General features: G+C 40.5%; 1 protein-coding gene across 3 annotated transcripts in view; it reads right to left on the bottom strand.

Moving 5' to 3' along the window:
* Positions 1 to 1,790: 1,790 nt before the first annotated feature.
* palb2 (partner and localizer of BRCA2) overlaps positions 1,791 to 13,088 on the bottom strand; it is a 28,909-nt gene continuing 17,611 nt past the window's right edge. For all 3 annotated transcript variants that reach the window (XM_059979734.1, XM_059979733.1, XM_059979735.1), the window contains 6 exons: positions 12,318 to 12,403; positions 11,524 to 11,682; positions 10,595 to 10,711; positions 9,718 to 9,805; positions 5,613 to 5,770; positions 1,791 to 3,977 (listed from right to left, as the gene is read on the bottom strand). In XM_059979734.1, the coding sequence (XP_059835717.1) occupies positions 3,773 to 3,977; positions 5,613 to 5,770; positions 9,718 to 9,805; positions 10,595 to 10,711; positions 11,524 to 11,682; positions 12,318 to 12,403 (813 nt within the window). In that variant the 3' untranslated portion in view covers positions 1,791 to 3,772. The remainder of the gene's footprint in view (positions 3,978 to 5,612; positions 5,771 to 9,717; positions 9,806 to 10,594; positions 10,712 to 11,523; positions 11,683 to 12,317; positions 12,404 to 13,088) is intronic.

The following is a 13,088-nucleotide window of genomic DNA, read 5'->3' as shown; positions in this document are numbered from 1 at the left end:
TCAAATTGGTTAAGTCGCCAGGACCGGATGAAATGTACCCCAGGCTACTGTGAGAGGCGAGGGAGGAGATTGCTGAGCCTCTGGCGATGATCTTTGCATCATCAGTGGGGACAGGAGAGGTTCTGGAGGATTGTGGATGTTGTTCCTTTATTGAGAAAGGGAGAGATAGCCCAGGAAATTATAGACCAGTGACTCTTACCTCAGAGTTGATGGAGAAAATCCTGAGAGGCAGGATTTATGAACATTTGGAGAGGTATAATATGATTAGGAGTAGTCAGCATGGCTTTGTCAAGGGCAGGTTATGCCTTACGAGCCTGATAGAATTTTTGGAGGATGTGACTAAACACATTGATGAAGGAAGAGCAGTAGATGTAGTGTACATGGATTTTAGCAAGGCATTTGATAAGGTACCCCATGCAAGGCTTATTGAGAAAGTAAGGTGGCATGGGATCCAAGGAGACATTGCTTTGTGGAACCAGACCTGGCGTGCCACAGAAGCAAAGAGTGGTTGTAGACGGGTCATATTCTGCATGGAAGTCGGTCACCAGTGGAATGTCTCAGGGACCCTTACTCTTCATGATTTTATAAATGGCCTGGATGAGGAAATGGAGGGATGGGTTAGTAAGTTTGCTGGTGACACAAAGGTTGGAGGTGTTGTGGATAGTGTGCAGGGCTGTCAGAGGTTATAGCGGGACATTGGTAGGATGCAAAACTGGGCTGAGAAGTGGCAGATAGAGTTCAACCCAGATAAGTGTGAAGTGGTTCATTTTGGTAGGTCAAATATGATGGCAGAGTACAGTATTAATGGTAAGACTCTTTACAGTGTGGAGGATCAGAAGGATCTTGGGGTCCAAGTCCATAGGACGCTCAAAGCAGCTGAGCAGGTTGACTCTGTGGTTCAGAAGGCATATAGTGTATTTGCCTTCATCAATCGTGGAATTGAATTTAGGAGCTGAGAGGTAATGTTGCAGTTATATAGGACCCTGGTCAGACCTCACTTGGATTACTGTGTTCAGTTCTGGTCGCCTCGCTACAAGAAGGATGTGGAAGCCATTGAAAGGGTGCAGAGGAGATTTACAAGGATGTTGCCTGGATTTGGGAGCATAGGTTGAGTGCACTTGGCCTTTTCTCTGTGGAGCAACGGACGACGAGAGGTGACCTGATAGAGGTGTACAAGATGATGAGAGGAATTGATCATGTGGACAGTCAGAGGCTTTTTTTTCCCAGGGCTGAAATGGTTGCCACAAGAGGGCACAGGTTTAAGGTGCTGGGGAGTAGGTACAGAGATGTCTGGGGTAAGTTTTTTACTCAGAGAGTGGTGAGTACGTGGAATGGGCTGCCGGCAACAATGGCAGAGGTGGATACGATAGGGTCTTTTAAGAGGCTTTTAGATAGGTACATGGAACTTAGTAAAATCGAGGCCTGTAGGTAAGCCTAGTAATTTCTGAGGTAGGGACACATTCGACACAACTTTGTGGGCCGAAGGGCCTGTATTGTGCTGTAGGTTTTCTATGTCTATGTCCAAAAATAACCTGATCAGAATAGAAAGTCCTTCTAAAGATCCAGCTTATATAAAGGACAGTGTTCTTTGAAATTGCTGTCTGGTGTTGTGAGTATTTTATGCCATAAATCACATTTTGGTAATTGAAAGATATGCAATAAAAAGTTAAAGGGAAAAAAAATTTCTAAAATTGAACACAAAATATTTTTCTTTACATAGACATTTTAACTATTGCTTTTAAGATTATTAGCTCATGCAATTTCCTTTTTATATTTCAGATAATATTGGATCTTGTCTTTTATTACAATTTCTTTTACAATTCATTTTATCCTTTGTATTTTGATGTTTTCCCTTTTTATTTCATTATCAACCATAGAAAGTTTTATCTCTGCTAAACAAACAGCAAATCCAGTCATCAAGCTAAGAGAACAGCAAAGAAATACTTATATCAATCTAGTGCCTATTACAGCCTCAACAATTTAAAAGCACTTGCCAGACGAGTGCTGCAGAAATGCAGTCATTGATGTTATATAGGAAATACAGTAAGCTACTAATCACAAACAAGAATATAATTATAACCAGAAACATTTTAGCAATGTTGCTTGTAGGATAATCATCCAAATACTGCAAAAAAAAAATCCTGTTCTTCAAATCAGAGTTGTATATGGAAATAAATCTCAGTTTAACAGCAGACTGAAAGGCAGTGCTCCTTCAGTAATGCTCTACAATATTACCCTATACTTATGTGCTTAATTTTCTGAAGTACCATTGCATCTCTAACTCAGAGGCAACATTGCTACCAAAAATGCCATAGCCCAGCAGCCCAGAACCCTTTTACCAGAAATAATCCAATGATTAATTTCTCTTGCAACAGTTCAGTGTCTGATTAACTTCGGTATTTTGCCACTCCACTTCCTCTTGGAGGTGTCATTTAGTGTTTGGAACCTGCACTGACTCATCAAAACTCCCAGGTAATCCTCCGTTCATTCACAATGATTTGCAAATTTGTTTCAGTAATTGATCTTACTGGGTTATCTTGCTTTGGGTTAGCAGCCCTAGATCTCTGTGGAATATTGCACTTGCCATGGTTGCCATGACAACCATGGTTGCGGTTGCCATGGTTACATGGCTTGTCCTTCAATTCCCCACATTTGAGTAGGTTTTCCGATGGTCCTTGCTACCTTGATGTGCTGTCTCCAAATGGAATCTCTACAGTCAGTTAAGTTCCCCTCACTCGGAGCAACATGGCAGCTTTTCAGCCACTCTACCCAGCATTCTGGTGGAACATGGTGTATGGAGGCTATACAATTATAAAGTTTTGATTTAACCAAAGACATCCTGTGCTGTACATCCAACTGAAAACGTGAGTAGATCTTTGTAAACTGTAGTCAAATAATTCAGAAAACCCAAATAATTATGAGAAGTTACAGAAGGATTAGGTTAAAATGTTCCAATATGTACAGAAAGAATGGCTCCAAACTATCGCAAGCTAAATGGTATTAAGAACCTAATTTCTGCATGTGATCCCCACTTTATTGGCCAATGATGGTTTTTATTCAATATTTATAAAGTGCATAATAGAAACTGATAGGCTTTATTTATTAAATACAGATTTGCAGCATTATAATCTCTTATTTGTCTTATACTTAAATAAGTACAGTTACTCCAGGTTTGGAAACAAGTGACATGTGCTTGCTTTTCAAAGTTCAACCTCTATTAATGGGACAGGCAACAAGCCAAAGCAGCCACATGAAAATAAAATGAGGCTGGCTTTACTGTTGCTGGATAGGAATACAACTCAGATTTTCCACCTTTACATCTATCAACAGTGAACTAGAGGAAAATATAACCTGCTCGTTTACCACCTGTCAAAACTATTTACAGTGCTCACTCAGGACTATCCGACAAGTGCATTTGGAAAGGAACAGTTTAACTACAGCAGTTAAACACAAAACAAATCTTTGTATCTAAACATAACTATTAAATAGTTATGCACTGAAGTGTGCTGACATTTTTACAGAAATAATCTCAGCAATTTACAGCACACCCCGTAGCAAAATGGCACTGTACAGAACTCAGCAAATCATGGAAAAACATTACATTGTGCACATAAACTACACGGCACTTAGTTCACATTGAAGTCTATTTGTCCTGCAGAACTTTGGTGCTTTTCATTCAAAAAAAGAATATACACAGCTTTCAGATACAGAAATTATAACCCAGTTTACACTATATAATCTTGAGCCAGCAAAATATTCATCCTGTTCTGCTTCATGAGCATTTGTATACATACACGGTGCTATCGTTCTTTTTGGCCAGGAGACACGAGTCCTCCTCTGCCCAGTGAAATAGTGACCAGTCCCCACTGGGTTCATGAATGGCTGAGATGTGGCCAGACAGTATGTCCCAAAGTACCAGCGTTCCGGGAGTTACAATTGCAGCAATGGACTGGCCCTTCACACCTCCATCAACATACCTGATTAAAGAAATATGGTCAATGAGCAAAATGAGGAAAACAACCTTCCTGTAAATGTGTCATTGACCCAATTAGAAAGAATAACTTGATCCACGGAAGGGCTGCAGTTCAGGAGGCCATTATCTTTAACACAGCTCTACACAAGTTCAATTCAGGTGGTTTCATTCCCTGCAAATTCTTTAATTTCAGATGCTTATCTGGGACCTTTTCGATTTCTACAAGTGAATTTTCCTGCACTGTTAACACTGGCAATGTATTCCAAACACAAACTATTCATTGCATAAACTTAAGTTTTCCCCCTCATATTGATTGTGGTCCTTCTGCCAATCACATTTACCTGATTCACAAGAACATGATATATAGAAAGTAATGTGAAAGCTTGAAAGGCATTGGCATAGAACCCCCAAGGGTTCTTACGTACAAATCACTGGTACAGGAAACAATGAGAAAGGCAAATGGTTGTGTTGTATTAAATTTTGTAAAGCTCGGATGAAAGTCGGAACAGTTCCAAGTGACACTTCAACTCTTTGTGAGCTTGCAGCATGTAAGGTGTCTGTTTAAGTTAAACACTGTTCGTTCGTTAATGTCTAATCTTTGCAGATAGTGGCTGGGTTCTTTCCTGGCCCTGGCACCAATGGCATGAGAACAAAAGACCAAAATGTTTATGTCTCTGTGGGTCTCTCAACACTTGTAGAACTCCTATTGCTGAGTTAGTGGCGTGAGAATAAAAGATTAGAGTTTGTATGTCTCCCTATGCTTGAGGAACACCTATTTATTGGGGGACCCTTCCCTTGCCCTCTGTTCTCGGGATATTGCCTAGACCAAGGAAATCATGATCAAGCACTAGGACTCAGGGTGGTTTCACCAGTCAGAATTGGTATTCCCCTGACAACAGTGAAAATCAAGTGGGTTCTTTTAGGAGTTCAGGAATGAGTGAGAAACGTTGATTCATAACAATCAACAAGTGAAGTTCAGACAAAGGATAAAGCATTTGAAACTAAGTGAGGAACTGAGGAGCAAAGCAGAGATTAAAGAGATTCAATACATTCAATGAAAAGATAAAGCCTTTGAAAAATCTATTACCTTTATACTCAAGGTAACAGAAATTCCTCAGGTAGAGATAAACAAATTAACAGTTGCACAATTGCATCACGTTGGTTTGTGTTAATATTCAGCCAATGAAAAATGCAAAAGGTATATGTAACTGCTATACCACCTTCTGCCAGTAGGTTGAGGCAAAACACCACATTGTGAAAAATACACGAGTTTGTTAAAGACACAAATCGTCAATTAAAAAAACTGATTCTGAGACTGGATTAACAATACTCCAGGGAGAGAATACAACTGATGAAGAGAGAAACAGAGACAGCTGACTGCACAAGGAAGCCAACCATACATCTGGAGAAGCTAACTTCACAGTAAACAATTTTAATCCACAAAATTGATGAGAAAATACAATTTACAGAGAAATTGTCCTGAAAAAGCTGCGATGTATGCATTTAACACAGAGCCTAATTTTAATATTGTGTTTGAAAGTCACCAATCCACATTTCACTCATAGATATACTGAGCATCAAAAAGCTTTTTTTAAATATCAGAAAGTATTAACGTACATTTTGTACAGACGAACCTTACCTCCCACTGCATTCCACAGGGATTGTATATGACATGACTGGTCTACTTTTCCCATTCATGGGATTAACGGCAACCGTTCTCAAAACACAGACTTGTCCCCCAACCAATTCTTCGCAGGTTCCAATGTATCGATGACTGAGAATAATGAACAATACTCCCTAAATTTTAGAAACAAAACAATTATTACTAAATATCTGTTACAGAAGGGAGCAGTCAACTTTAGCTTTACAGATTTACTAGCTTAGAAACAGCATTCATGATTTAATTGTTGTCCTTTCTATTTACTAAGAGACAACTCTCTAGATTATAATCCTTAAATCTATGCATAGTTGATCAGATTCATAAACATTGCATAGCTGTCTTTGATCATAATGATCTAGGGGAGTAATGTAATGGCAGAGATAAAATAAAACTGAAAATATTAAAAAAGAATGCAGAGGATTGAGCAGCACAGAAAATGCTGGAGGAACTCAGCAGGACAGAACTGATTTTTCTTTGAGAAGAGGTGACTGGGGAGAGGACATGCAGGGGTTAATTCTTCATTAAAAACTTTAATTGACATTACTTTCTGTCCTTGCTGATAGCACTCCTTATATTGTAAAATCCCAGCACTTGTAATTTCACCAAGAAGCTACTTAAACAAGAAGCCAAGCAGTCAGCAGGTCCTCTCACTCATTGAAATTCCAAACAAAGTAAATCAAATTAAAGGCTGCTAGTCCAGAGTTAAATTGTACCAAAGGGGTACATCTGAGTTTTGAAACAAGAGCAGCAAACACTCCACTTTCCTTCTTGGTTTACTGATTTGTTTTTAATACCAATCTTCGTCTGCTCTCAAATCATCAGGGCTTCAGATGCAAAAATTATGGATTCTTCTTTCAGAGTCAGTTTTACTTTATTAAAATGTAGTAAAGCTTGCTTTTAAATTTAAGTAACCATCTCTTTCCTGCAAAGTGCTTGTACTTACTGTACCCAACTTTATCTGTTCTACAAATACTCTGAGGCTCACTTTAATATATCATCGTATTTTAACTTTGGATTCAACAGGAATCAACTAAATTCAAGCTAAGATTCTTTTCATCAATTATAACTTTTCTCCATTCAAGGCCCCAAAACTCCTTCTAGGTAAGGCAACACTTCCCCTGTGAATCTGTTTTGGAAATCTACTGTATCCAGTGCTCCCAAAGGGCTTCCTCTCCGTGGTGAGACCCGATCTAGATTGGAGGACTGCTTAGCTTTGAAACTTCACTCCATTCACAAAAAGAGCAGGATTTCCTGGGGGCCAACAATTTCAATTGCAATCACCATTCCCATTCCAACATATCGGTCCATGACCTCCTCTACTGCCACAATGAGGCCACTCTCAGGCTGGAGGAGAAACACCTCGTATTCTGTCTGGGTAGCCTCCAACCTGATGGCATTTCTCTAGCATCCATTAATTTTTCTTCCCATTCCAATTCTCTCTTCTTCAATTCCCCACTCTAGCCTCTTCTCAATTCACTTGCCTATCACACCACCCCCAGTGCCACTCCTCCTTCCCATTCAGAATCAGGTTTAATTTCTCTGGCATAAGCCGTGAAATGTGTTGTTTTGCAGCAGCATTGCAATACATCAAAAACTATAAATTGCAATAAGTAATAAAAATGTGTTTTCAGGCTCCCGCACTTCCTCCCCGATGGTAGCAATGAGAAGAGGGCAATTCCTGGGTGATGGGGTCCTTAATGATGGATGCTGCCTTTTGGAGGCATCGCCTTTTGAAGATGCCCATGATGGAGCTGGCCGAATTTGCTACTTTATCCAGCTTTCCCCAGTCCTGTGCAGTGGCCCCTTCATACCAGACAGCGATGCAACCAGTTAGAATGCTGTCCACAGTAAAAATTTGCATGAGTCTTTGGTGATGTACGAAGTCGCCTCAAGCTGTTAATGAAATGTAGCTGCTGTCATGCCTTGTTCGTAATTGCCCAGAATTGTTGTTGTTGAGTGCTGTCGAGTTGTCATCAACTCATGGCGACCCTATGGATGGTGTAGTTATCCAATGGGGTTTTCGTGACAAGAGAAGGAAGAAGATTGCCAGTCCTTTCATCTGCACAGATAATGCTACTGCCCAGATTGGGTCCCGGCCAGATTCAAACTCAGGAACATCCGCCTGGAAGTCGAGTGTTGATGCCACTACACTGCATCCACAAAGGAAACAGCATTATGAAGGAACCCATGCACCCCTCATACAATCTCTTCTCCCTCCTGCCGTCTGGGAAAAGGCTCCGAAGCATTCGGGCTCTCACGGCCAGACTATGTAACAGTTTCTTCCCCCAAGCTATCAGACTCCTCAATACCCAAAGCCTGGACTGACACCTTGCCCTATTGTCCTGTTTATTATTTAGTATAATGCCGGCACTGTTTTTGGGCACTTTATGTAGTCCAGTGTAGGTCTGTAGTCTAGTGTAGCTTTCTCTGTGTTTTTTTTTTTACGTAGTTCAGTCTAGTTTTTGTACTGTGTCATGTAACACCATGGTCCTCAAAAACTTTGTCTCATTTTTACTATGCACTGTACCAGCAGTTATGGTCGAAATGACAATAAAAGTGACTTGACTTGACTAGTGGCCAGCCCAGGATAGATCTTCAGAAATATTGACACTCAGGAACTTGAAGCTGCTCACCCTCTCTACAGCTGATCACTCAATGAGGACTGGTGTATGTTCCCTCAACTTCCCCTTCCTGATGTCCCCGGTCAATTTGTTGGTCTCACTCTTAAAATAGCTTTCCGTAGGTTGTATCTGGACTTCTTGAGTAGTTCTAGATCACAGGTCTTGATTGCCGCAGATCTAGTCCTCAGCAGACAATGAATCTCGTGGTTCATCTGCAGCTTTTGGTTTGGGTATGTCTGATATGTTTTCAAAGGCACGCACTCATCCACACTGATCCTCATGAAGTCAGTGATAACTGTGACGTGTTCATTCATTTCTCAAGATGAACCCTTGAATGACTCAAAGCAGTTCTGTAAGTGCTCAGCTGCCTCTCTTGACCATCCCTTCTTGGGCCTCACAACTGGTGATGTGGTCTTTAGTCTCTGTCTTTATGTTGGGAGTATTAGGATAGCCAGGTGATTGGACTTTCCAAAGTGCAGGCTTGGAATAGAAAGAGAAGTGTTCTTGACGGTGGTCAAGTGTGTTGGTTCCTCTGGATCTACAGTGATAGTTTGGTGGTATTTGCTCAAAGATTTCAAGCCAACCTAGTTGGAATTCCTGTAATTATAGGAAGGCATCAGGGTGCACTGTTCTGTAACATCTGATCAGTGCTCAGCTCCTCCAGTGCCTGCTGGATGATGGCCTGAGGTGGAATGTACACTACCCTAGGTGATAGTGGAAAAGACCCTTGGCAGATAAAATGGACAAGACTTGACCCCTAGATGTTACAGGTCGGGTGAGCAGGTCTGTGCACCACAATGAGTTCATCATAAAGCATACTCCCCCTTCCCTACCTCTAAAGGACTCAACTGATGTCTTTGCGGAGAACGGTGAAGCCATCGGGCTGCAACACAGTATCCAAAGTGGTGGCAGTGAGACATGCTTTCGTGAAGCGAAGTACACAGCAGTCTGCTATCAGATTCCTTCTTCTCCAGCCCTTTACCTATTCTACCTATCACCTCCCAGCTTCGTATCCCCCTCCCCACCCACCTGGTCTCACCTATCATACCTTCCAGCTTGTAGTCCTTCCCGCCACTCCACCTTCCTACTCTAGCTTCTTCCACCTTCCTTTACAGTCCTGACGAAGTGTCTTGTCAGCAAAACGTCAATTCTTTATTCATTTTCATAGATGCTGCCCAACCTGCAGAGTTCTCCAGCATTTTCTGCCTGTTTTCTCCTATTGGTCTGAAATGCAATCAGAACATAGGAGGTGATGGCTCCTCCCTCACGAAAGGCTCCTAGTAAATAGTTTTGAATTATATGCAGTATTCTATTTGATCCCCAGTATCTTTAATTTCCATTACACATTCCTTCTCATTATTCTGCAACCAATGCCCTTTCTGGAAGCAGTAATGGCACAAAGCAGTGTTTTATGAAATGATGCTGCGGTCTGTAGTTCCAAAGTTAAAACTGCTGTTCCTTACAGACTGGGAATAGGCCTTCTGGCAGACAGTGCCAGGGTAGCTTTCACTTAAATGGATCCTCTTGAGAAGGTGCCCGGTTTTCAAGTTCCTAAGAGGTAAACAAATGAAAACATCAATTTCGACAGCGTTTCAGCCTGCAGTGCCCAAACAACACCCATAATAATGTCAAATAATTTATTCCCAACAGAAAACATGGAGAATGAAGAAGAAAATGCCTTCAGTGCTTAATAACTACTTTTATTCAGCTATTTATCAGAACTCCCAGAACAGCCTCTGCAGGCTCGGCATACTTATATTTTTTTAAGCGTATATTGTTGCCCATTTGGCAAATAAGACAAACTAATTTTTTAATATATTAAAATCCAAGTAATGTTTCTTAGAAGTGTTGGCCAAGGAAACAAATTTCCCATCATCTATTTGAACAATTGGGCATGTTCAAAGGCACATTTCCCATATTCCTACCTCCAGGACGGTGGGGCACAGCCCAAAAAAAATGCCCACACCTTTGCTAGAGAACAAAAGGGTACTCACCCTTAACATGAAGGCAACAATGAGGACAATGGGGGCAACAGCTGGGGAAGAAATAGAGCCTGCAAAGCAGGTAGCTGTTGAAATTATAGAGAAATACTTGAAACACAAGTATTGGTCCATGACTTCTAACTACAACTCACCCACTCCTCTTCCATAGGACTTATAAATCTAGCTAAGAGGGAGATGAGGCTTTGATTTGAAACAAAGACCCTCCTAACAACACAGGATTCTCTCAGCATTGCACTGGATATAAACTGAGGTTGGAGTTTATCTGACTCATAGGCCAACATGCTATGGCTTATGGTGATACTGTTGATAAAGAAACAAATTGGGATCAAGTTCTCACCAAATGATGATGTTGCTCATTATAGTTGATCCAATCAAAGCTTCTGATTGTCCTTCAACTTTGCTGAAAGCCAGAACCATCTCATTGGGTGGGACAAGCTGCATAGGTCGCTCACTCCTAACCAGAAAATTCAGTCAGTAAACTTGCCCTAATATTAAAAGTAACACAAAATATTTCCTCTAACCTCTTATTCAAACTTTCAGCCAGCTCTGCACAAGCACCATTTTCTCTGTTAATAGCCCAGAGGGGCCTCTGTGGGCATTTACCAAAGCCAGACATGGGAAATGAAATATCTATTTGAACTATGTCCTAAAATAATCTGAATCAGAATCACAATCAGCTTTATTACTATCTGGCTATATGCCGTGAAATTTGGTGTTTTGTGGTGACAGTACAGTGCAGGCATAACAAATTACTGTAAGTTATTATAATAAATAGTGTAAAATACAAATTGTGAGGTTGTGTCCATGAACTGTTCAGAGATCTGATGACAGTTCCTAATGTTCCTAAAGTGTTAAGTGTGAGTCTTTAGGCTGTTGCACTTTCTGTAAACTACTTTATGCTTTGGTATCACAAGTCTGTTATTAAAAAACAATCTATCATAATCAAGAAGTCACATTATCCTCGGGCATCTTTAACACAAAGAGTAGGAGAAAACAGTACAAAATATTCTCCCTGTTAGATCTAGACTGCTTAGAAGTGAAATCAGGACAGTAAGAATCTCATGTTAGTACAGGCCTTCAATTTGATTGGCCTTCCATATCTTCTAGCAATCAAACCTGAGCTGAAGACAAATTAATTTCACTTCTTTGTAATCTCATCTAATTTTTTTTTAACTATCTGAAACTCCCGTATCATTTAATGTTCTGAGCATGCATGGGCTGCTTGCAGAGGAGAACAAAGAATTTAAAATAAAATTAGTTTCTCACCTTCCTTCTTCGGAGAGGGTGTTCACTTCTATGCTTTGACTCTGAAGTGTGCCATAAGAGCAGACCAACCTCCTTCCAGGCAGCCCCAACACTGCATTTATGTCTCCTGCTTGCAACAGACTGTGTTCCAAGCAGCCTTTTACTGTAGAGTGTAACACCCTTACAAGAAGTGTAAAAATAATCCATCTTTATCATCAAGAAAGAAGAATCATCAGCCCACATCTGAGCCAAGTATCCATTATTAGAACTACAATGATACGGTGTAAAAAAATAATAGATTTCTCTCTGCACAAAATACAGCTCCCTCTACTCTAAAACATTCCCAGGACAGGTACAGAATGGGTTGGTTACAAAATAAAACTGCAACTATAGTCCCCAGTCAGAACTTTCTGAATTAGAAATGGAATTGCTCCTATTTCAACATGCTCTCTTCAGAACTCTGATAGACCTTTTCTGAGAAAATAATTTTCCCAGTGACAGAACTCCACACAGATTTTAGATTGACTCACTCTAAAACCTGTTACTAAGAGGAAATTAAGTGAGCACCGGACTCCTCCCCTTATACTTTCCACACTCATTTCATTATGGAGCAGTTAATCTCTTAGCCTCCAAACCCATTATGATTATCCATTATGATGTGTCAACAGTCAGACAATAATAGCAACATGTCAGTTTCAACAGTCTGGTTATAAGTAAGGTGAGTGGTACTCTGAAAAACTGCTGTGTTACATATGTGTAATTCAGCCAGAAGAGTGGTGCTTCTATTGTTCTGAGACTGTTTTTTGAGGCCTTACTTCACTTCCCTTATCTCCAGGCTCCCGAAGGCCACACACAGAATGTTCACAGCATCTGGGACGGGGATGAGCTCAATGATGGGAACCTGAAAGGAAGGGGAAAAAAACAAATCAATGTTAAAATTAGATTTTTAAAAAAAACAGGTCACATCACTATACATAAACATAGTAAAACCTGAACACACAAGCAGTTAAACTGTTGCTAAGTGGTCTCTGAATATATCTTACCGGATAGGATACTAACTTGCACCAAAACGGCATTGATTTGCAATGCAAAACCAGCTTGAGATAAAGCAGTGATCTACTTAGAGATTCTAGATGCACAAAGGGGTTCCTAACCGTAGCCTCTTAGCTGCAGAAAAGTATCTGGCAGAACTCTTACATACATAGTAGATATTTCGAGGGACAGGAGCGTAGCAAATCTCTGGCCTCGTTTTACCTATCTTCACAGATGACTCATTTATGGCCGTGATTCACATTAGGGATATGATGAGTTAGTGGCAATAGTTCTGACTACGCATATGGTTTCCTGCTCTGCCTGCCACAGATATCAAAAACTGTGCGCCAAATACCAAAGTCTGGTTTGTCTCAAATACTTTAAATAGAACAGGAAAGTTTATAAAGCTGCTTTAGACACAACAGAAGTCTAATCTGTTGATGTCCACTAAAGTTTGGGAACTACAGTAGGTCTTTTAAATATTTCATGTTTAATCCCGGAGTTTCTTGTATAATCCTGGGTTTGTATTATTCTGGAAATGCCTTGTTTAATCC

This window comes from Hypanus sabinus, chromosome 9 (assembly GCF_030144855.1).
Source record: "Hypanus sabinus isolate sHypSab1 chromosome 9, sHypSab1.hap1, whole genome shotgun sequence".
In the NCBI taxonomy this organism is placed as follows: Eukaryota; Metazoa; Chordata; class Chondrichthyes; order Myliobatiformes; family Dasyatidae; genus Hypanus; species Hypanus sabinus.
The sequence above is the reverse complement of the archived record's forward strand: the minus strand, read 5'-3'. Positions and strand labels throughout refer to the sequence as shown.